The 23,164-nt window shown below is 39.3% G+C and overlaps 1 protein-coding gene across 10 annotated transcripts in view; it reads right to left on the minus strand.

Moving 5' to 3' along the window:
• Positions 1 to 23,164, minus strand: part of LOC115792868 (mitogen-activated protein kinase kinase kinase kinase 3-like) — a 46,642-nt gene that overhangs the window by 7,668 nt on the left and 15,810 nt on the right. For 2 of the 10 annotated variants that reach the window (XM_030747449.1, XM_030747448.1), the window contains exons 9-33: positions 22,605 to 22,736; positions 22,128 to 22,190; positions 21,889 to 21,970; positions 20,514 to 20,630; positions 17,971 to 18,043; positions 17,767 to 17,825; positions 15,179 to 15,241; positions 13,021 to 13,064; positions 12,722 to 12,760; positions 9,869 to 9,943; positions 7,807 to 7,858; positions 7,306 to 7,687; positions 5,547 to 5,653; positions 5,077 to 5,118; positions 4,787 to 4,871; positions 4,602 to 4,681; positions 4,302 to 4,362; positions 3,957 to 4,074; positions 3,704 to 3,762; positions 3,299 to 3,402; positions 2,183 to 2,354; positions 1,999 to 2,067; positions 1,772 to 1,864; positions 1,576 to 1,646; positions 879 to 934 (exon numbers count right to left, since the gene is read on the minus strand). In XM_030747449.1, coding sequence (XP_030603309.1) covers positions 879 to 934; positions 1,576 to 1,646; positions 1,772 to 1,864; positions 1,999 to 2,067; positions 2,183 to 2,354; positions 3,299 to 3,402; positions 3,704 to 3,762; positions 3,957 to 4,074; positions 4,302 to 4,362; positions 4,602 to 4,681; positions 4,787 to 4,871; positions 5,077 to 5,118; positions 5,547 to 5,653; positions 7,306 to 7,687; positions 7,807 to 7,858; positions 9,869 to 9,943; positions 12,722 to 12,760; positions 13,021 to 13,064; positions 15,179 to 15,241; positions 17,767 to 17,825; positions 17,971 to 18,043; positions 20,514 to 20,630; positions 21,889 to 21,970; positions 22,128 to 22,190; positions 22,605 to 22,736 — 2,298 coding nt within the window. Of the gene's footprint in view, positions 1 to 32; positions 779 to 878; positions 935 to 1,575; positions 1,647 to 1,771; positions 1,865 to 1,998; positions 2,068 to 2,182; positions 2,355 to 3,298; positions 3,403 to 3,703; positions 3,763 to 3,956; positions 4,075 to 4,301; positions 4,363 to 4,601; positions 4,682 to 4,786; positions 4,872 to 5,076; positions 5,119 to 5,546; positions 5,654 to 7,305; positions 7,688 to 7,806; positions 7,859 to 9,868; positions 9,944 to 12,721; positions 12,761 to 13,020; positions 13,065 to 15,178; positions 15,242 to 17,766; positions 17,826 to 17,970; positions 18,044 to 20,513; positions 20,631 to 21,888; positions 21,971 to 22,127; positions 22,191 to 22,604; positions 22,737 to 23,164 lie in introns of those variants that run through there. The other 8 variants (XM_030747445.1, XM_030747444.1, XM_030747453.1 and 5 more) reach the window with 8 other exon arrangements.

Below are 23,164 nucleotides of genomic sequence, written 5' to 3' on the forward strand. Positions count from 1 at the left end.
GACACACACAAAATCCAGTTTAGTTTCAATGTAACAAAACAATAATCAGTCTTTATCTTCACCCTTTCCCAGACAAAAGGACAGCCCGGCCCGATTTTCAGCATGTTATTAGCTTTCTGACCAAAAAAGAAGAAATACAACCCTGACTAAAATAAAGAATCAAGACAGTAAAGAACCAGGATTTCTTGTAGAAATGTGCAAACAGCCAGCCAAACCAGATGGGATACGGTCCAAGCTTGTTAAAAACCCTGTTATTTGGAAAAAGGCAGTAGAGAAACATGACTCGCTCTGAAGCTAAGAGTACTCTCTTTACCCTGAGTAAAAGGTGAGAAAGCCATTAGTACTCTTTCAGAGCAACCCAAAGGATCACACACTGCAACTTAAAGATACTCAGCTTCTCAGTAATGACAAAACAGACACCAAAATGATCCAGCCCCTATAAAAGTAGGGATATTTTGGTATTTTGTGCAGGTTACACCAAACTGAAAGAACATGAAGAGTTTGATGGCCACAACTTCTCTTCAGTTCAGTTCAGTGTGAGCATGGAGGATCAGATCATTCTGGTATCTATTCTCTCTTGATTTAATGATCTTGAAGAAGTGCTGGGTCATTTTCTCAGTCTGAATTTTCCTGATCAAAGTCTGGCATCGAGCAGGCCTTGAGAGTCCCGACAGAAAGAGGCAGAAGTTTTAGGCCGCCTGTGGCCAGCGAGCGGTGAGTGTACCTGGTCAGACTGGGGCCTCTTTCCTTGGTCTCGGGATCTCTACAGTCAGCGTGTCTTTAGTGGTAAAACATCAAATTTGGCGTTAACAGCAAGTGTGCGTGCATGTGTGTGTGACGGGTATGAAGCGAGAAGGAAGTGTGTATGAGTTTCTTACCTGTCTGATCCCAGTAGTCTGAAGATGCGTGTGCTGTCTGAGATCTCCTGAGTGATCTGATGAATGAGAGCAGAAGAGAGAATGGCATGTTTTTTTTAGTAGATGAAAATGTAGATGGCACTATAAAATACTGATGTCCTGATTGAGATCTCATCTTCATCTTCACTAATGGATTCAATATAAAAGGCAGACTAAAACAAGTATTAAACCATCACTCAAACATTCCTTATGGTGCCTAATATCTGCAGGGGGTACTTTAATATATCCATATCCAGCGTACAATCTTAGATAGATTAAAACCTTATTATCCCAGATGGGCAATTTGCTTTGCAGCAACCAGCAAAATACCCCACACAACACACGCCCTGACCAGACTATAAAGGCAAGCGGGGAGGTGATACGAGCAGCTGGTGATGCGCGAAAAGCTCAACTTTAAGGAGCTGAATAAAAAGTTTGACCCAAAATAAAACATCCCAGGTAGAAAATACTTTTCAATTTCAATGTTAATATGTGACCGTATTGTACAGGCTCCTGAAAATCAGAAGGTTAAGTTACTGTAATTATTTTTAAACTAACGTGTTAAGCAGTTATGTTCTGCTATTACTTAAAACTTCAATTACATTTGACTTAATTTATATACTGAAATCTATACTGATGTCAGTACAGATGTCTTACAAATGCGGAGTATGAATCTCACCTCATTGGTCTTGAAACTTCTTCCCTGCATGCCATGTCTCCAGAAGGCCAATACACTGTCTTGGAGGCAAACTGTATTATAAAAAAAAAAAAAAACAACAGGAGGTATTATAGGAGGTAACCATTTCAGTAAAGGACCTTTTGTGCTTTTGTGATATAAACAATGTTGGAGTTTAGCCCTTTTCTTTTTTATTTACCTATGTTTTCAATCTGGAAGTTGAAGGTGAGCTCAGCTGACAACTTTCTACTGGATTTCAACCGGCCCTGGAGATTCACTATCTTTATACACCCTATAGTAAGAAAAAGAGAGGAAACAGCAGAGTGAAAGTAATAGAATAAACCTGTTAATAACATCAAGTTTGACCTGAAAAATCGAAACTACACAATGCAACTGGGCAAAAAAAACCAAATCGGAGTCACTCACTGTCGAGGCAGACTAGGATCGTGTCTCTCTCTAGCTGAGTGACATGGATCACACATGTCTGCGGGGTTTCTGCAGAGAAGAAGATAAATGCAGAGGGTTATTTTGGCTCCTATGCTGTACCCACCAACATCTGCAAAGAAAACAGTTATTGGTTTAATTTAACACAGCCAGCCGGCGCTCTCACCTGCTTCTGTGAACCAGGAGGAGGTAGAGTTGGGATTGACTGTGCCAAATCGGACCACCTGGTTGAGCTCCGTTCCTTTACCGACCGCCACACAGATGAGAGGGTAGGTCTGTTCAGGGACCACCAACATTTCAAAGACTTCCAACGGACATGGCAGCGGGAAGTCAATAGTCTGTTACGCAGATTAAAAGAAAAAGTTTAGGTAGTGATGCGTTGTAAGCCTTTTCACTTCTGTCAGCAGCGTGTTCTGCTTCATGAAAAAGAAGTCCTGTCCTGCTATGGACATAATCATCTGAAATGCATTCATCTGCTTTTAAATCACCTGGGGAAAAAAAATGGTATATTACAACATTTTTTTAATTAGAGTTTGTAGAAGGAAGCAGCTGTGACAGTGACCATTTTAGAATTTTAAGGCTTTGTCCTATGGACTTAAATATATAAACTGAGAGAGCATGAGAGCAGATAGCAACACCATCTAAACCAGGGGTAGGGAACGCCAGGCCTCGAGAGCCGGTGTCCTGCAGGTTTTAGATGTGTCCCTGATCCAGCACACCTGAATCACATATAGAAGTCATTAGCAGGACTCTGGAGAACTTGACTGCAGACTGAGGAGGTAATTCAGTCATTTGATTCAGGTGTGCTGGATCAGGGACACATCTAAAACCTGCAGGACACCGGCTCTCGAGGCCTGGAGCTCCCTACCCCTGATCTAAACAGACCAGAACAGGCATTAGTGACAACAGACGTGGCATTAATTAAGCCAAACACAGAGCAAAAAGGGAGAGCTGGGGTGAAGCCTGGGATGCAAAGTCGTCTGGCGTGCACTACAGCAACTGCATTTTGCCTAAAGCAGTTAGACAGCACACCCTGTATGAGACTGGCATGTGTGTGAGAGGATCAGTTGAGCCATTTTGCTGAAATCAGAGATCAGATGAACTAATGCTGCGTGCGGTTAGTTGTTTCAAAGTTTTCATCCTCATAAAAATAGCCAGCATTGTGGGAAATGTGCTTTTGTGTGTAATTATTTAGTTTCTTGTAATTGTGTAAGAAAATGCGCTTGAGAAGGGAGCAGAAATGACAAAATTATCTTGATTTTTGGGGAGAATCAAAACTGACCTTGATAAGCATGAACTTCTGCATTGACTCCACCCACTCCAACAGCATGACACTGGACTGGAAGGCTCCACAGAGGTACTTATGACCGGTGTACGGGTTACGAACTGCAGACAAATAGGACATTTGAATTTTGCTTTTCTGTACAAAATTATAATTACAATTTTTTGTTCCACAGTATAACATCACCTTTTTAAGTAATATTCTGGACAAACACTACACAAGAAATACCAAACACCAGTTTTTTTTTTTTTTTTTTTTTTTAATATACTTTTTATGTTGCTTTGTGTAACTGACCAGAATTCAACACAGTTAAATTAAAGTCAGTCATGAACTTTTAAAGAGGCATGAAACAAGCAGCAGCACCTTCCACAACATAATATGAAATCAGCATTTACAAAAACTCACCTACGCAGCACTTTTGGCACCCTTTAGTGTCTGGAATCTTATTGGACACAGCAAACTTCCTACAAGCAGATAAATAAAGAAATATGATCCAAATATAGAGCGGAACTGGCACAAACATGTGGTTCTGTTGGAAAATTATTTAAATGTGAGTGACTTAAAATAAGTAGGGGTTGAATTTGTTAGAGGGGGAAAAAGAAAAGGAAACCGAGGCCATAAATAAGTCACAGCTTGGACTTTCTGGTTGCAGAGTTACCTGGGAATTATCTTATCAGGCAGCTTGTGTGTGGGAATGGCTACTGGTAACTTCTGTAACTGTCTGGCCTGTTCAAACAGACCACTTAGACTATGGGAGTACAGCTGGGAGGCTTTTCCTGCAAAGAAATATAATACAGAATAACTCAAGACAGAGTTGAAGAGAAAGTTCAAAGTAAATATCAGTGAATTAAGATACAAGTTGTGTAAGCATATTAAGAAATAAAACACATGATATCAAAAATCACACGTCAATAATCGCAACCAATTTCAGAGACAAAGGAGTGAAAGTCACAGGTTAGTCGACTACCAAACATTTCCACCAAAAAGATGTGTTATAACTCACCAGATATGGAAAGAAGACAATTGTTCATGACGTATAACCAGGTGCACCGCCGAGGGAAGAGCTGCAGGCAGACACAAAGTAAGCTGAGCACCTCAGTGTACAGAGATGTGAAAACAATAAGCTGCAGATTCAAAGAGCAAAGCCCAGTTTTATATTTACTATCCTAATACATCCTGGAAACTGAGAAGATTCTAGAAACCTAGAAACATTACTGAGGTATGTGTAAAAAGTATAACTAATGTAACCCTGTTTTCATAACGTTTATGCTATTCTGTTAAAAAGTCTGATTTCCAGTCTTACCTGTTCCATCGTTGTCTCGTGCAGCTCATTGAGGTTTAACGTGTAGATTCCCTCTTCAGCTCCAAATATCAAATATTGGTCTGAAACACACAAACAAACATTTTCTCATTGCTTTGTGAAAAGTAGCAGCACATATTAGCCAACACCTGTAAGATGAAGTTCAGTACTGTTTTCCTATTGGTTACCTCTAGTGTCAGGGTTGATCCACGACGTGGCACAGTGGATCTTCAGAGGGCAGCCGTTGAACACCTTAGAGAAACACGCACCCATCTGCAAATGAGAGAGGAGGAAAAATGTAAAGATTTTATTTATTTTTCTTTAATTGAAATGATTGTGATGTCTTCATAGGAACATAAAGGCCTGAAGCATGTGATAGAATATGATAATCTTTTCCTACAAAGTCTCTGCACAACACTGGTCACAATAACTCAACTACACGTTTTCTGTGAAAGCAGGCAATAAGACTAATACTCACATGGACTTTGGGTGTTGGGGGGAGACCATTACTGATTGGCTTCTGAAGCAGAGATAAACACAAATACATTAAAAACATCAATAAAAATGTATTACAACAAATGATAAGGAGTTTAAATTTGACAAGAATGTAGACGAGTCCTAATTTCTAATACAGACGTTCTACACATCCACAATAGGTTGACATTATGGAATTAATTTCCCCTCAGTTATAGTCTACTGTTGACTTGTGAGGTGCCCAAATTCCATTTCTTCTTCTTTACAGAAAAGTTAGGACCAGCAGGAGTGGTGACAGCAACAAAGTTCACGATCCCTCAACTGGCTTTGCTTTCACATTACATTTCACCTCACCTGGCCTTTCCTCTCTGCCCCACCTCATTATGTGAAGCATTATTAAGTTTAACAATGGCAGCACTCCAACATCCTCCTTCAAGACCTCTGCGGGTCCATGAGCCACTGCTGTGTGCTTACCGGAACATCCTTCTTGTCTTTCCATATGGGGACACTAGGGGGCATGGTGGACTGCCTCTCTCCTGGGCTGTCCCTCTCGCCATTGTGGGGAGAGTTCAGCCCATTACCTACAACAACACAGACACAACTCAGCGTGTTTGAGTGACACGGAAAACAGAGAGAGCGTGTAAGAGACAGAGAGACGGTGTGTGCATGTGCAGCTTTGTCTTTGAAAACGAAAGAGAGCCAAAATAAACAAGATGCAACTTCAAAAACATGAGATTTCAAGAGAACAATTTAATTTAAAAGACAGAGAAGAGTTAATATTAAAGAGTTAAAAACAGAAAACAAAAAAAACCAAAAAAACAAGATATTGGGAGCAGAGTGAGAGGGGAGGAGGGAAGGAGCAGGCTAGCAGGAAGAAAACAGAGGATCAAATATGGTCATGACCGAGGGAGAGTGTGAAACACTACAAACTGCGGTCAATTACTGATCAATTAATCTCCTTTACCACTCCTGTGAGTAACCAGACAATGACAGGTAGTAAATGGCAAAAGCATCTGACTGTCATAATTGTCCCAATTAGAAGAACCATAAACATAGACATATCCCAAACACAGTTAAACTTTCACCTGAGCTCGCCTACAGAAGGCTTAAAATACCATTCCAGCATGACTGTATACTTCGATTTTTTCCTAACTATTAATATCTCTTCTACCATATACTGGTTATTAAATGTAACTAATTACTGTAAACACTTCTAAAGCATAACCAACAAATCAGAGAAATCCCTTCTCAAAAACAGACAGGGCTCTCGCAACAAAGTTAAAAAGGCAAACAAATATCCACAGAAGCATATTTCTGTCAATAATTCAGTCCCGAGTGGCAAGTAGAAGCAGATTTTAACTGCCCTGTTCTTCCACTTCCAAGTCATGAAAATATAATAATAATAAAAAAAATGCTGAGCGTGATTAAAATACGGGAAATGCTAAACAACGATGTAAACGATATTTGAAATACATACATGTCCAAGAATCCAGTCACACTGGAATGGGGATTTAGTCAGTATATGTGCCTAAAATACGCTTGTGAAAATGGGACTACAAACGCTCTTATTTTTTTTTTTAATTTGGTGTTTCTGTTCCTGTTTAATAACTTTAGTTAGAATTTGAAAAACGGATTTATCGCCAGAACATGTACAACAGTGTATCAGGGTCACTGAAGGCCAAAAAACAAAAAGTAGGGAACCCCATAGAATCATATTTGAACGTTTGGGGCCCATAATCCATGAGAAACGTTCCTAAAACACCAACAACACCTCTTTCCAACCACACTAGTGAGGCAGAAAACAAGCTCATTTCCATGAAGACCTTCAACCTTCAATGACCCTGACAGGCCGTCTTTAAAAAGTGAGAGCTGATAATGCACAGGATTTTTTGTTAAAGAATCAAAACTGGAGAATCAGCCAGGACTATGTTTTCTCCTCTTCCTTCTTCCTCCTAGGAAGCGAGGGGGAGTAGCAGATTGTTTGGATCACTGGATTGGATGAACCAATCAGGCTTCACAAAAATGACTTTAGAGACAAACAATCATGTTGAGCGGGAGCTGATGAACGGAAAAAACAACAAATAAAAACTTAAAAGAAAAAGCATTACTGTTAATGGACTCATGGAACAAATAAATCAGACTACAAGGATTGACTAATGGAAGACCACACAACCAATCGAAGGGGACGACAGGATCTGCGGGCACTACCCATCTACCAATCAGCTGCTCTTACTCTCTTTCTTTTCCTCCTGTTTTTCCTGCTCCTCTTTCACCTCCTTCAGCACCTCCCATGCCTCCTCCAGCTCCTCCTCTGTGTGAGGTGTGTGGAGCCACTCCCAGAAATGCCTAAAGCTCCCATCATCCTCTGTGGCAGAGTTTTCGACGTCTTTGTGCTTCGGGCTCTCGTTACCTAGGCTACTGCGGCGGTGGGGTGGCAGCTTCGGGGGCGGGGGACGCGGGGGGACGTTGGACGCGGCCTTGGCGGGGCTTGGTGTCTCTGGCACCGGGCAGCGCTTGATGGTCCCTCCCCCTCCGCCGTCATCTTCACTGTGTGATTGGCTGTCATCTTGTTTTTGTTGGTGTGGCTGCTGATGGGATGAGGAGATGGATTTGGGCTTAAGAAGGAGGAAAAAATTTGTACAAGTCGTCAGCTAATTTTTCTAGATTCTGAGGAGTAAAATCCCTCCTAGCTCAAAAATTCTGCTGCCTGACAAATACAAACACTTGTTCTTACCTTAGGAGGAAGCGGGGGTGGGACCTTTGGCCTCATGATCGTGCTTGATTTACTGAAGAACGAGAAGAGGGAAAATCTGTGATAAGATACTTACGACAATTGTCATTTCCTGCAAGCACAAATTATATGGAAAATGATAAATACATTAGCATTGAAGCTATGGTTTAACTTGCCATTTTTAAGCAATTTTTACTTTGATTATAAAGGACACATTTCAGAGGTGGCTGCATGTTTAAGAATCCATATTTTTTGTAGAAAAAAAAACAAACAAAAAAAGGCTCAAATAACAGGTATAACCATAGCCCAATACCACTGAATACACTGAAGCTGATATGATTTAACAGCCATTAAAGGTTAACCACTAAATATAAAGTGAGGCTATGACATTAGACAAAAGTGGGGAAAAAAAAAAAAAAGGTTACCATGTGTAAAGCCTCTGAGCAGATAGTGTCAATACTGACAAACTTATAATAGTGTCAGTAAAAGTACTTTTTAAAAAATGTGTTAAAAATCTTAATACTTCAAATGATAGCTCAAACACTATATTTGGTCAGGCGAAGTTGTAAACATACTATTAGTGTCTTGCGGTCTTGCTCTCATTTGAATCAAGACATCCCAACCTCAAGGATTAAAGTATCTCTAAAAAACTCAGGGGGAAAAAAGAATAACTAAAATTCTGACTGCTGATCAGCACTATATTCAGAGACTTTATCCATGATGTCTTATAAATGTTGTACAACTACTGATTCATAAGTGACAGAAAAAGAACCAATCACAGCACACAAATCAAAATGGACAGAGGCTGGGAGCCAATCACAGTGAAAATAGGGGGACACAAAGAGAAGTTGCAGTGATTAAGATGAGTGGCAGGCCAAAGACACAGATTATCCCCCTTAGAGAAGCTTAAAGTGTAAACTTTATCTATGTGTAAACTTAATCAGTTTAATGTCCGACTGTTTACACATTCATTTAAGGGTTCTTATAAGGGTGGTAAGCCACATATGGGTGCAGCAAGTACAAAAGCATCTATAAAGGCAGCAGGAAGATTTGTATCACAGCACATCTACTGATCCTAAACCCAAGGCTGGGTAATAAGGATTACATAATCATAGTCCTGGAAGATGTAACAATTTTAAAATGGTAAATGTTTACATTTCCAGCCCCCCCCCCCCTCAGAATACAACATTAACCACAAAAGATAGAAGATGCTACAGTACACCAGGTCACAGACACTTTAGGAATTATTTTGATTTTTTGCAGTCACTGAGTTGTGAATGTGACTAGAAGGAAAAAGCCAATAATATAAAGCACAAAAAGCCCCTCTGACTGTGGTGGAAAATCTGTGTAGGAAAAAAAAAAAAAAAGAAAGACTCTGGCCTGTTGCAGACATTTGGCTTTTAGACTGAGGGAAGAGGCTGGGTGCCAGATCTCCAGTTTTACAGAGGCAAGATAAGACAGAAGGCAGTGTGAGTGCACGCTCGCATGCTCGCTCGTATACACACGCTCGCACACGCACACACACACACACACACACAGCAAGAAGGCACACAGATGGCGACGCGAGTGGAGAACAAAACAAGAGGACAAGGTCATGAGCATCAGTCACGTAAACAATGAAACTGAACTCAGACTTAATGATCCATAGAGGACATGTGAGATCTGTAGCTATAACGTACTCTTTAATGCTGTTTTTTTGGCTAGTAGCTAAAGTTACTCCTTTTCTCTCACTTCACCATGTATTTCATTTCTCCTACTGCAGAAATATATGGGGGAATAGCAATAGCCATTTGGTGAACATTTAGGGTTAGGGTTACTGTTAGTAGCTTTAAGAAAGCATGGAAAACACAAAGGCAGCAGGCACACACACAAACAGATGGTGTATGTGGCGTGATGGTGGGGTGTGCTGCATAGAGATGCGTGGATGAAACTGGCAAAGATAGGAAGCCTTAACTCCTTGTCTTCCTTCTCACCTTTTCCTCTGAAACGAGCGAGGGAAAGTTGGGAAAAGAAAGATTTGGAGACAGAGAGAGGCTTCCAGTTCTAAGACTGAGCGGGAACTTACGGAGTGTGAGTTTCATCATCATCTGCACCATCATCATCCTCATCCTCATCATCCCCTAAGTGTGCCACATGGCCCCTGGGAGAGGAGGTGAAGACAGGAGGGGGCGCGGGGAAAGAAAGGAAAAAGGAACAGTGGAAGAAGGGGCATAAGGAGGAGTGATCGGGGAGAAAGGGAGCAAGCAAAGGAGAAAGGAGATGACAGCAGGAGGAGGAGGAGGAGGCAGAAGAGGACAGAGGAAGAAGGGGAAGGGGAGGGAAAGCTGAGTGAAGCTTGGTTCACAAACTACTTCTAAACCCCTGAACCCTGTGCAGATCTGAAAGGACTGAATAGGTTCAAACTAAAGTATAACCCAATTTTATTTGTGATCGACAGAAATAAATAAATAAATAAATACCCAGCATCCCGACTTATCTGAACAGAGAAATTCAACCTCAGTGCTAATTACTTTCACAACCAGACACTTCCAAACCCAGCTGTACTGTTTGAATTAAGTCCTTACAGATCTCAAGAGTAAGCTTAACTTTTTAAAATCATATCAAAACCAATTCTCAAATACTGGTGAAGTCCTGTTATTATCCCAATTCCAGAGAAAACCAGGCCTTTGTTTGAAACTACCTTACTACTGCTATCAGCCTTCAAAATCAGTACTTTCTACAGTAACACTCTTTCTCATCAGTTTTAGACTGCTGCTAAGGGTTTCCTATTTCCTACATAAAGGAATGTATCAGTGTCTTAGCAACGATGAAATAAACAGCAAAGAAAACAGTACAATATCTCACTGAAAAATTAGAGACACTGCATTACAGCTAACTTGTTGCTTTTTGGATTTTTTTTAAAGCTGGGCTTTCATTAAACTTTATTTACAGGCCAAAAGTATCTACTGACAAAAATGTTCTTCTTGCTGCCATCAAATTCAGAAATTGTTTATACAGTATATATATATATTTTTTTTTAAAAAAGATCTCAATTTGACATGCAGCATTTATATCAAATTTAAACATTCACAGAGTCCAAATCACTGCATTCAGGTTTTATTTACATTTTGCAAAGCAAAACCTTTAAAAATAGATCACCAAAGAGGCAGTGAAAACACAAAATGTTTAAAAGTCATAGTACCACACTTGGGTCTAAAGGTTAATAGTGTTCTTATTCTCTTTAGAAAAATAGGAGTGAGTCTCACATTACTGAGATCTCACAGCTTAATGCATAGTAAGAGTATCCTGAGGGGCAATTCTTTATACTCAAATCAAGAACTGAAATTTCCCTAAACCCTACTGAAACTATGTTTTTAAACACACAAATGTAAAAATAAAGTACACCCTCTGTCAATTTCAACATTTTACATATCAGGACATAATAAAAATAAACTGGTTTATAATCTTAGCAGGCCTTAAAATTTGGTAAATACAACCTCAGATGAATTACAGCAAATGGCATATTACGCCATGCCACAATTCAACAAAAATTAAGCCAAAATACTGAAGCAGTATGTGAAAAACTAAGTGTATCCTTACTGTTTCCATAAGTATTAAGAGTGTAAATAGCAGCCAGGTACTGCTAATCAAATATACTTGAATAAACTGATCATCAGCAAGTGTGTGAACCTCTATATATTTATATTGCAGCCACAGGACTTGACCACCTTGCAATCACTGAGTCAACCAGGGAACTCCTCTGTATATCAATGTATTCGAGAGGCAAATGTGAGGACGTCTGTCCAACAGCTAAAGCTTGGCCAAAACTGGGTCATAACACAGGACAGTAATCCCAACCACAGCAGCAAATCTACAACAGAATGGATTAAAAAAAAAGAGAGAGAAAAGAATCACAGTGCTGCAGTGGTCCAGTCAAAGTCCCAACCTCAACCCAACTGAAATGCTGTGGTGGGACCTCAATGAACTGAAGTAATGTAAAGAGGGGGCAAAGATTTCTCCACAATGATGTGAGAGACTGATAAAGTCATACAGAAAATGATTACTTCAAGTTATTGGTGCTAAAAGTGGTTCTACACAGTACTGAATCATGGGGTCCACTTAGTTTTTCACATAGTGCTTCAGCCTTTCGGCTTAGTTTTTGTTAAATAAATGACACTGTGTAGTACATCACGTGCAAAAAAACCTCAGGATTGTAACAAATTCTCTGTTCACTAAAGGAGACAAAAGGCATAAAACCTGGAACCCTGCAGCTCTACGTTTTATAGCCTAGAGACAATAAGGTTCAGTTTATAGACAATAAACTAGTTTCTGTAGAAAAGCAGTCATCCCGCAGACCTGATTATGTGGATTTTGTAGGAAGAAAATTAAAAAATTAAAACTAAAGGAAATATTTAAGACAACTTTGTATCTGATGCCTATAGATGTATAAACTAATATTTAAAGAGTTCAGTAAAACACATTTTTCATATCAGATTTACTCAGAAAATAGCAAAGCACATAAAGAGCAATCATCTTTGAGCAATGAAGAAGAATTTCTCCATAGACTTTCCAGCAAAAGAAATCACTATCACAAAACCCATTGCGCCTTTGGCTAAAACTGTATGCCCATAAGTGTGACTGCATGTTTGTTCGTGTGTGGCGTGCATGTGTGAGCCATGCTCTGCAGGAAGCTTCTATAAAGCACAGCGTTTTCCTAATGCCAACAAAGCAAGGAGCAAGCCCAAGAGAAAGTAAAACCCAACAGAATCCAAAGCACTGAGAGCTGTGACAGCCTGGAGTAATTACTACAGCATTAATCGCATGTGATTGGCTTCATTAGTTCTGCTGTTAAACAATGATTGGCTCATGGGTAGGCGTGGTTAGAGCACCAGCAGATCCAAGACATTCTCAATGTAGATGCCAAAGTGGCATAACTCACCTCTGCTGCAGCTCCTCCTCCACCGATTTGAGAAGACTCCTGTTTGATTAACAAGTGAAAAAAAAAGTATAAGTGACAGAATATGAAGCTTACAGAACGTTGTGAAATTGGAGCTGTTGATAAACTATGAAATGCACAGCATAAAATCTTCTCTGATTCACTCTCTTGGTTTGCCTACATCTTTGTTCAATCTAGATATTTAAAATAAAATTAAGGATACCTGCAACTGTCAATGAAATACAGGAAGAAAAGCCACGGAGAGATAAAGGTGTAAAAAGAGAAATGCACACGAGACTTACTTATTTCCTCCCAGAAAACGTGATGAATCTTGGCCATATTCCAACTGCAAATCCCACAAGACAAATTACATTATAACTGTGACATAATACTTCATAAATGGCTCATTTATAAACATATTAACAGGGGCTGTAGATCTTGGCCAACTCAGGCAGTAAACCACATTTAGAGCTGTGGCTACCACTGAAGCACTTTTCAATTGCCAAATTATTGCAGAGGCTGCCACTGTAGCAGCCGTGGTGACTGTTACAGCAGCCTGCTGGAAATAATACCCACAATGAAAAGCTCTTTCACCACAAGAATAATTCATAACCACAGAAATTCACAGATGTATGCAGTGGTCATATGGGTAGGAATAGCTATATAGAGCTAACACTTGCTGAACTCACATTGTGGTCTAATACTATATAAATTAATCATAGGACATTAGCCACAAAACAAATCTGGCCATAGACATATTTGAGAAAGGAAGATGTCTGAAAATAACAGGTTTGTTGAGAGAATAAAATGTAACCAATAAATAGGTGGACGGGGGAGGTTGAAAATGCAATCATCCTACTCAGATCTACTCCTTTATTACTGATACTAGCTGCATCGGTGGAACACAAAAGTTGTTTTCAAACATGTGGCTAACAGTCTTTGGGTTCATGAAACCCTAAAATGAGCATTATGGAGTTTTTGTTGTCATCATTCGCAAAGAGTCATTTTCAAGATGAGACTAGTTCCTTTTAGGTCACAGAGGTGGTAATTTGCAGTATTTCACAAAGGAAGGAATAAAGCAAAAATTGAGGGAAAGCCAGAAAATGTAACATGCCATCATGTTCATCTGTGAACATGATCTGAATCAGCTGTGTAGATTTTATCATCCTGCAGACTCACAAAAATGGCTGATAAATATAATCTAAATTTAAACTGGCAGATTTAAAGCAACTGACCATAATTTTCTGCCTGATCTGAATGAAAGTCTGGTTTGATCTCAATTACATAAAAAAAAACCACAATGTGAATGCAGCACCTTGTCAGAGAAATATTTTTGAAGATTACATCAGAAAGCAAAAGCATGCAAGAGGAAACATGTAGACACAAAACACCAAAGCTACAAAGACACACACATACTAACAAATAAAAAATTAAAAAAAAAAGGCCTCAACTGCTCTGGTGAACTACAAGAGGTTAGAAAATATAAGCAGCAGTTTACAAATGAGAAAAGCACATTCTGTGGAAATACTAGAAATATGAAAAAGAAATATCAAGTTCAATGCAGCACACATTAAAAGTGTATGTTAATAAATTTGGATGCAAAAGCTACTGTGAGCAGGAATGCCTTTTATATCCATTAACCCTCCATTAGTTGTCCTTGAGCAAGGCACTGCACCACTACCGGCCTTTAGAGCTGCAGCTCATTGCTGAACCTGACATAACTTCCTCTATACAAAAATCTTTCCAAAAGCAAGTCTTTCTACTTGGCAGCCATCATGGCAGTCATTCTGAAGCATTGTAGACTTAACTTTTATTTCAGTCATGATATAAAAACTGCATGTATAGAACTCCAGCCAAATCAGATTTAAAAAAAAAAAATGCTAGCAGTGTTTGCTGACTTTCCCCAAAATACGGTTTTTGCCCTTTAAAGCTACACTTCTGTCACAAAACTCCCATACATTTCAACTGAAGATTCTTTGAGTAACATGTCGCACCACTATAGTGTCCCTGTCTATGTGTATGGTTACACCTCTGTGTGTGAATCTGTGTATTATATGTATGAAAAACAACAACAGCAGCAGCACTAACGACTCTTATTGCCATGAAAACTACAACACCGGTTTGTGAGGCAAAAGCTGTAGCTGGAAAAAGAAGATAAAGATGAGCAGTAACAGATGGATGGACTAGAAAAAAAAAAATGGACCAACACAGTGAAAATAAGCAAATATACATCTTGGACATCGAGCAGCCGAAAGATTCAGAGCTCTGAAAAAGTGGACAAAAGACGGACAAGGACTCGCTCTTCAGAAACAGATTACGAATGAGCAAGATGGAGAGTAAAAGTACAATATAAAAAAACAAAAAAAGCATGATGTTAAAAATAAGACAGACTGAAAATAAAAGGGCCAACACAGCCGGAGAGCGAGAGGCTGAAACAAAGAGAGACTAAAGGTGTACTACCAGATTAGATCTCGCTGTATAGTAGAGTTCCTCAACACAGTCCAGATAGGGCTCAGAATCACACTGGTCAGCAAGACAGAGCGAGAGAGACCTCAGTTAATACATTAACCTGTCCTGGACTGACGGTGGGAAAAGGTAGGAATGGTGAAGAGATGACTGGTGAAAAATGAGTTTGGGTTAAAGCTGCGTTCACACTGGAAGTGTTTCACTCCTCGCACATTGCGTTGAAGCCGACGGTTTGTCCAGGCTCTGGTTGCCTAGGTGACCTTCTAACATATTTACTACCAGATCACATGCCAATTAATGATATTCTTCACTCTCATTGGCAGTTGCTTCAGTCGCTCGCCTGGAAGTTGGGAAAAGTTTATCTTGGGTCCCGCCCGCTACGCGACATCAGCGGTTAAGTCGCCTGTAGTTGCCAAAAAAAAAAAAAAAAAAAATCATTCACCTTCTATGGTTTCTAGTTGCCACGCTGCTGTGAAACGCTTCCAGTGTGTACGTAGCTTAAGGCCAAAAATTAACTTAGAGGTCCTTGGATTAGCAAGAGAGGGGCGGGGTATATTTGAATATTAATCTCAAGAGAGGTCGGAACAGATGGGAGATGAAAACATATAGACGGAGGTTTAACAAGAGCAAAGCTGAGCGGGTGCCAACGCTCGGCTGTGTTGGATTGGGGGGGGGGGGGGGGGGGGGGGGGGGGGTGTTATAGTAAAGTCTGTGAACAAGTATATGAGGTTTGATGTGCCTAGCTTGAACGATATGCATCTATGGTGTGCATTTGAACATCCTAGGTCACATCATTCTCGAGTTATCGCATTCACAAGGTTTTCAGAAAACTTGACCTCTGGCCTTAAGCTCGAGGTCAAGGTCGCAGAGATTCAAATTTTTACTAGATGCATTTATGGTGTGAATTTGAACATCTTAGGTCACATTGTTCTTGAATTATGGCCAACATTTTTGTGGAACAGACGCTGACGCCAAGGCTATGATAACAGCTTGAAATTTTCTTCGAAACAGCCGAGCTAAAAATGGAGATTAGAGGAATTAATAAACTGCACTGCAATAGCATATGTGTGATCTCACAACATATAAAATTAACAAGGCTAGTTTCATAACCTTCCATATACAAATGGAACAACTGATGCTAGTTGTCTTATCTCAGCTATATTCTTGGTAGGGGAAGTTCAGTCTCATATACTCCTTTTTTTGGAGTAGCCAGATGAAGATTTCTGAAAAGTTTTTTGGAAAAAAAAAAAAAAAAGGCACTCTCAGCACCACAAAGATGTGAAGAAAACCGGGAAATAATCTATGGATCAAAAGCAATACAGGCAAGGGGAAAATACATATGATTTTTAGGTGAACTGTTGTTTTTGGGGTACCCTTCATTACAGTGGGTATGTTTGATTCTTGGCTGGTACTGCGCAAGAATGTTCAAATCAAATATACTGAAACTTACTCTTGTTCTTGCACAATCTGTTTGCTGGAGTCTCTTTTGAGCAAAGATGGTATGATATGGACAAATGAATGATTGTTGATAAATGATGAATTACAAAGACCAATGTTTGTGAATATGACAGCATTAATCCAAATCAAGAGTTGGAGGGACTAAGGAGAGGATAAAGTAAGGGTTAGGTTCGATTTTTGGTGAACTTTCAAAGACAACTTTGAGAGGTGGGGACAGTGGAAAAAGTGCAAAGAAATGACAAAAAGGTGAAAGGGAGGAGGGCGCAAAGGACTAACAACACGTACTGATCGTGCATAAAACCTGCACCATCCCATTTGTCCCACTAGCAACCGAATGAAAGTGATCCGCAAAAGCACAATTGGCTTTCATTTCTGGAAAAAACCAAGAAACTGTGGCTCAGCCAGTGTATTTTTTGAGAGCTGGTGCTAAGTTTTTGACCAAAACTGAGAATAATCTGACTGACATAAATTAAATTTTTTATGCAAACAAAAAGCAAGAACACAACTTTTACTCTGTCGATTTCTATCTAACCAATGAGGAAAGAAAGCTACTATTTGCAGTTGTGTCTGTGTTTGTCAAATAACAATAACCAGAGGTCGACACTTGAAACTTCATTCAAGTTAATTCACACAGCTTCCTGATGCTGTTTATCCAGTCGGGTTTTCAGCAACAACCTGTAGGATTTAGGGAATCCCAAAACAGTCCAGGTCAAATGGGACTCATAATCCCTCCAGCAAGGACAAGATTTGCCCGGGTCTACTCCCATTATGATACGTTCACTTAACATCTACACGAAGCTCAAAACACCCTGAAAAGTCAGCCTGCTGGTTACTGTAAATCAGTTTTTACATGCAACTGGGCATTAACCAGATATCTGCCAATCCTATTATTATACCCATATCTGGCCTTTTTTAAAAAAAAGAAAATTAGTGAAACAAGCCCTTCCTAAACCCTACAATATTTAACTGGGATTGGATCAACACAGACAGAACAACATTAATAGGTGGGGGTGCAGTGTGTGATTAGAAGAGGAACAGCCATGTTGCTACTGGTTAATTAACAACCACACAAATCTAATCTCATTCACACCCATACAAGCATAATGGCACACCTAATAACTCACCGGTTCATGATGAGGTTGCGTCTCCTTTTCCAACAGATTATCAAACTTCACCTGATCAACTGAGAGAGACAAAAATAAATGAGATGGGGAAGAGACAGGAGAAGGAGAACATCACAATGTGGGGAGATATATACAGAGCAAGATTACAGATGGAAAAGAAAACCTCATTCTCTTTATTCACGTTGACCTTTTGTTGCAACTCACATTTCATCTCGGACAGTGTTTTTCCTTCCCTGGTGCTCCTGCTAGTGGAGCGGATACGGTAAGGAACCGGAGACTATCGGGGAGTAAAAAGAGACGCAGATAGTCAAAAAGCTGTTCAAAGATTATATACAGTGTAGTAGTTTGCACTAGATTTGAAAAATGTACAATAGGTTTAAAAACAAAAAGATAATCCCTCTACTAGTTCCTGTGGGTGGGATTTGATGACACAGCAAACAGCCAGCCACACACACACACACACACACACACACACACACACACACACACACACACACACCGCAAGAACACGACCAAAACATAGTAACACAGTCAGAGGAAAACTATTCATCACCCTTTGTTTCAGACACAGGATACCTGTAAGCTGTACGTTATTTATGGATATTTAGGATAGAGGATAACATGATAAAAGATTAAAAACAGAGGTCATCCTGTAATGCTGAAATGGATATTGGTAATTGGTTATGTTATACTTCATGACTGTGCAGATGGTCATTCCAATTTTGAACGATAATTTTTCATTTAAATTAAAATCTAAACTCAAAGAAATCGAATGGCACAGCAACCTCAGTGCATGCTTATGAAGCACCGGAAAACACAAACCAAGACTATTTAGGGAGGAACCAAAAAAAACATGCATCAATCAAAGCAACATTCAGAACTCAGCTTCCAACAGGCATTTCTTTTTAAAATTTAAGACCACCTTGCTACAAAGTTCATTCTCATAAGACACAAACCATGGTTAATATCTGAAAGGGCAGACGAAGATGGCTTCCATAACTATAACTTTTATGAATTCCACAACCTTTTAGATTCTTTGGGTTTGTTTTCCTACTTTTTTTTTAACAGTCCAAAGGCTGGAGGTTTTTCTCCCAAAGCCAGAAACAACACTTATACAGACACCAAAAACTGCAATGTTGAGACCATTTGCTCACAAATGCATTTAACATTTCGAAGCATAATTCTTGGGAGTGTGACAATGTGATATTTTGGAAGCCATCTTTATGAATGTAGGCATTTCTTTATCATCCCAGCTGCTGCCACAGAACTGGAATGAATTGAAAAGATCCTTTGTGATGTTACTTACTGACCTGATTTCCTGTGGATACCAAAGAATCTTACTGATGTTGTCATGGAAGGATAGTTTCATCTACCTACACTTATGTGTATCATTCATAAACTGCATTGAGGTTATAATTTGATACATTTACAAAGCCATTTCTATTCTCAGGTTTTGTACATAATGTTCAATTTTTATTATTCAGATTTTTACTTAATGAGCAAATTTTTTTTATTTATATTATATTTTTCTTTTAATTGGGCTCCTTTTATTTGTGCAGTTTTAATGAACCTTAATGAAAACCTAAAAAAATACATGTTTTGCCTTATTTTATTTTAATAAGCCATTGGTTAATCTACTTAATTTAATTTATAGGTTGTGTTTAATGTTTTGTTTTCCAAGTTCTTAGATAAATAAAGTGTACCTTATCCTATTATGTCCTCTTGTTTGATCATAACTACACAGAGATGATATAAAAACCAGTAGGTAATAAAATCATCAAGTTCCTTATGGCCAAACCATATCTTTCTAGTTTGTTCACACACAAGGCCTATGCAATTGTGGCTTAAATCACAACTTCAATTGTGTTGTGAAAATTTTAAACGTTCAAGAGTAAAATATTGTTTTCTATAATTTTCAATCAATCTCATGACTTTAAACAAGTAAAATTCTACTGAATTTGCTTTAATCCATAACTTAAGATATTATAATTATGCAATTCTGTATGATACAGTTATATAAAATCAGCTGATATGAATGTCAAAACAAAGGTCTGAACATTATATAAACGTGCTCACTGGCATGCTGAACTAATTATGCAACTGCCATAGTAATCCATCAACTGCCTGTTTCACATACCGATGCTGACTTCCATGGCAACACCAGCAGAAGCTGAATTGAATGGAAATCTACTTTCTATTCATTCAGTTCTGTAGTCCTCGTCCCAGTGAGGGGAAATAAAAGGGTCGGAAGAGTTTGTGTTAGAATGACATCAGTGCAGACACTGCAGCCACAGTAGTACCTTCCTACGGGCTGCGAAACGGGGTGCACGTCGAGCACCAGGACTTATGGGAAGAAAATGACCCCTGTACTTAAACTGAGGATGTAGAGGATGGGGGATGGGACATACAAGAGAGGAGAAAACAGGACAGAAGGAAAAAAAAACAGAGGAATAAATGTGGGGAAATAAGAGAAGTGCTAAAAAGAAGAAGAGCAAAAAATGAACCAAATAAATAAATAAAGTGAGAAATAAAAGAAAGATGAGCCACATGTGACAGGGAAAGGAGGGACTAAGGATGAGGAGGAAAAAGTGTAAATGATAGTATACAAAGAGGGAATTTAATGAAAGAACAAATGAGGAGACAAGGAAGCAAGTTAAGGGGGAAGAAAAGAAGCGTGATCTAACAAAACATAATCACATCTATGCTCAGCCTGACAACACTTTAGGTTTTAAAAGAAACAAAGTTACCTCGGGTTCAGGGTCATCATCATCAAAGTCATTGAACGTGCTGTGGTCGGGGTTGTTGGCTTTGTCCAGCAGCTCGATTGCCAGTGTCCTGCTGAGAGGCTGAGACACAAAAGGGTGCTGGAAGAGAGAAGAGAGTGGGAATCACTCCAAGTGATGTACTGAAATTACCCATGGCACAAATTTAAAAAAGAAGAAAAAAAAAAAAAAAAGTAAATTGGACTGGGTGATATGAGATTCTCAAATAAGAGCTGTGACAGACTCACAAATTCATATGCTGTTTAGGCTCTAGTGTAAATAACACATTTTGATAAAAAGATGTTTAGAAAGCAAACTGTTATGTGTATGCCTGCCTTCCATTATTTAGATGTTGCCTTATGCATCATGCATCACGTTGCATGCATAATGTTATACACAGTACCTTTTTACCATCAGAAGAATGGACCTGGTATACATGTGAATGCTTTATATATAAACTACATGACAACTTGACCATTTAGAAGTTTTAGAAGATGCTGGGGAAAGGCTATAACATGTGTAAGGTACAACAATCATAAAAACAAAACACTAAGATTTATTTTTGGAAGTCTAGTCTGGTTTGCAATCATAAAATCTGGCATCCTGCTTAAAATTTGCCCAACATCCCCCTTAAAACACTGTTTTTGGGAGGTGGTGCAACCAATGTGTGTGTCTGTGATACTGCACAGATATCCTGCAGTGGCTTTAAACAGCAATCCTTTAATCTGAATTTCATTTTGAAGAAAACAACCAAGTTGTGGGCAAAAAGTTGCATACTGTAAGTGCTGTGTGCAAGTGCACAATGGTGCACAACACAGTTCAGGTGGTTCCTGTCACATGTTCTCCCTCAAAACCCTCAGGACGCTGGGGTAGATCCCCAGGGGACGAACTGGGCAGGGGGAGCATACACCTTAAAAACTACAGTTTGGTGTATGAATTGCAGCTAGAGACTCATTTTCCACTGTGAGTGGTGATCATCAAAATGAATGTTGGGAATGTTGGGTCAGTTTGACAAAGAAGTTGATATATGCAAGTTTGAGGTCCATGACGAAACTGCAGAGCACACATGCAAGCGGCCAGAATGGGATTTCCAGAAAGCAATCAAAAATAGCAGCAGAGCTGGAAGCAGTCCAGACATTCACAGGGAGACTGCCTCAAAGAGGAAACCTGTCAAATCTGAAATGGCTTTTGATATTTATGAGCAGTGCTGAGTAATTCTGTCATCACACCTCGTTTCCTAACATACCATAAAAGTTGAGAGGGTAACCCCAACCTGTGTGTTTGTTTTACAGAAATGTAAATGTGATTTGCAATGACTATAATAAATAGTGAAATAAAGTATGATATTGTTTTCCCTCACCTGCAGCAGTTTCTCAGCTGTGGGCCTCTTCTTTGGGTTCTTGGTCAGGGCCAGTTTGACAAAATGGTGGAAGTTATTTGTCCTATTAGTCCAGCAGGTGGAGTAATGCAGAGAAAAAGAGAGAAAGGGTTAATGTTTTAGCCCCGTAATATGATAAAAATGGGTAATTTCAAGAGCAGGGTGTTACATCTATAGCAAATGTCAGCAAAACCAAACAGTTATGGGCATGTGCGTCTTACCACTTGAGTTTATCTTTCAACTTAGGAGGCTGGAAATTACTCTTTGTCATTAAGAACAAAGCCCTGTGGGGAAGAGAAAAAGCAGAGAATGACAGTCTTTACAGAGAGGTGCTTTCCCAGCATGCAGTTATAAAAGCAATTTGATACATAATATCTATTCCAAATGTTTTATTTTGTGTAGTACTTATTGAAATTCCTGCACACCAAAGTACTGGTTATACAAAAACACATGTATAACTAATAATATTAATGCCTGTCAATGTCTGTCAGTTCTGACTTTTATTAGTAAATAAATGCAGGCATAATTAAATTAATAAATTTCAAAGAGTCTCTGCATGGTAAGAATAGGAAATTTCAATATAATATTATAAACACTGTTTCACATCAGCTACAGGTCCTTCTGTCATCGCATTATCACAGCCCAAATATGTATTCTGACGTCAAACGAGGCCCGCACACGCTCACACGCTCCCCTACCTCATCGGGTGCAGGTCAAACATGGGCGGCTGCAGTTCAGCCAGTTCTATTGCAGTGATACCCACAGCCCAGATATCGCACAACTGGTTGTAACCACCTTTCCTCTCCACTGCTGCCACCTCAGGAGCCATCCTATACAAGGGAAGGAGACAGAAGGACTGTATGAAAACAAAAAAATAAACAGGGGGAGGAATGATAACAAAATGTGTGCTCCAGTACCAAAATGGGTTAAACAGCTACAGACAAGGACAGAATGTGAACTTTAAACAGTGTTTCCCAGCAGCAGCGCAGAAAGTTTCCACCATGACCCCAATACGCAGCTCCAAGACTTCTCCACGACTAACAAATACTATTTATTCCTGTTTTTGTTTTCTTCCCACTAAAAACAGCTAATGTAATAAAATGACAGAAACACATCAGTTGACTAATTCCTTTGTCTAGAAACATGACCATTAGCATTAAATAATTTATTGAACTGCCATAAAGTCCCCCAAATGATTAAAGCACTCCTACAGAACAGTAGGACACTGGATCTTATTTTATTTTGCTCTACCTGCATA

The sequence above is a fragment of the Archocentrus centrarchus genome, chromosome 15 (assembly GCF_007364275.1).
Source record: "Archocentrus centrarchus isolate MPI-CPG fArcCen1 chromosome 15, fArcCen1, whole genome shotgun sequence".
In the NCBI taxonomy this organism is placed as follows: domain Eukaryota; kingdom Metazoa; phylum Chordata; class Actinopteri; order Cichliformes; family Cichlidae; genus Archocentrus; species Archocentrus centrarchus.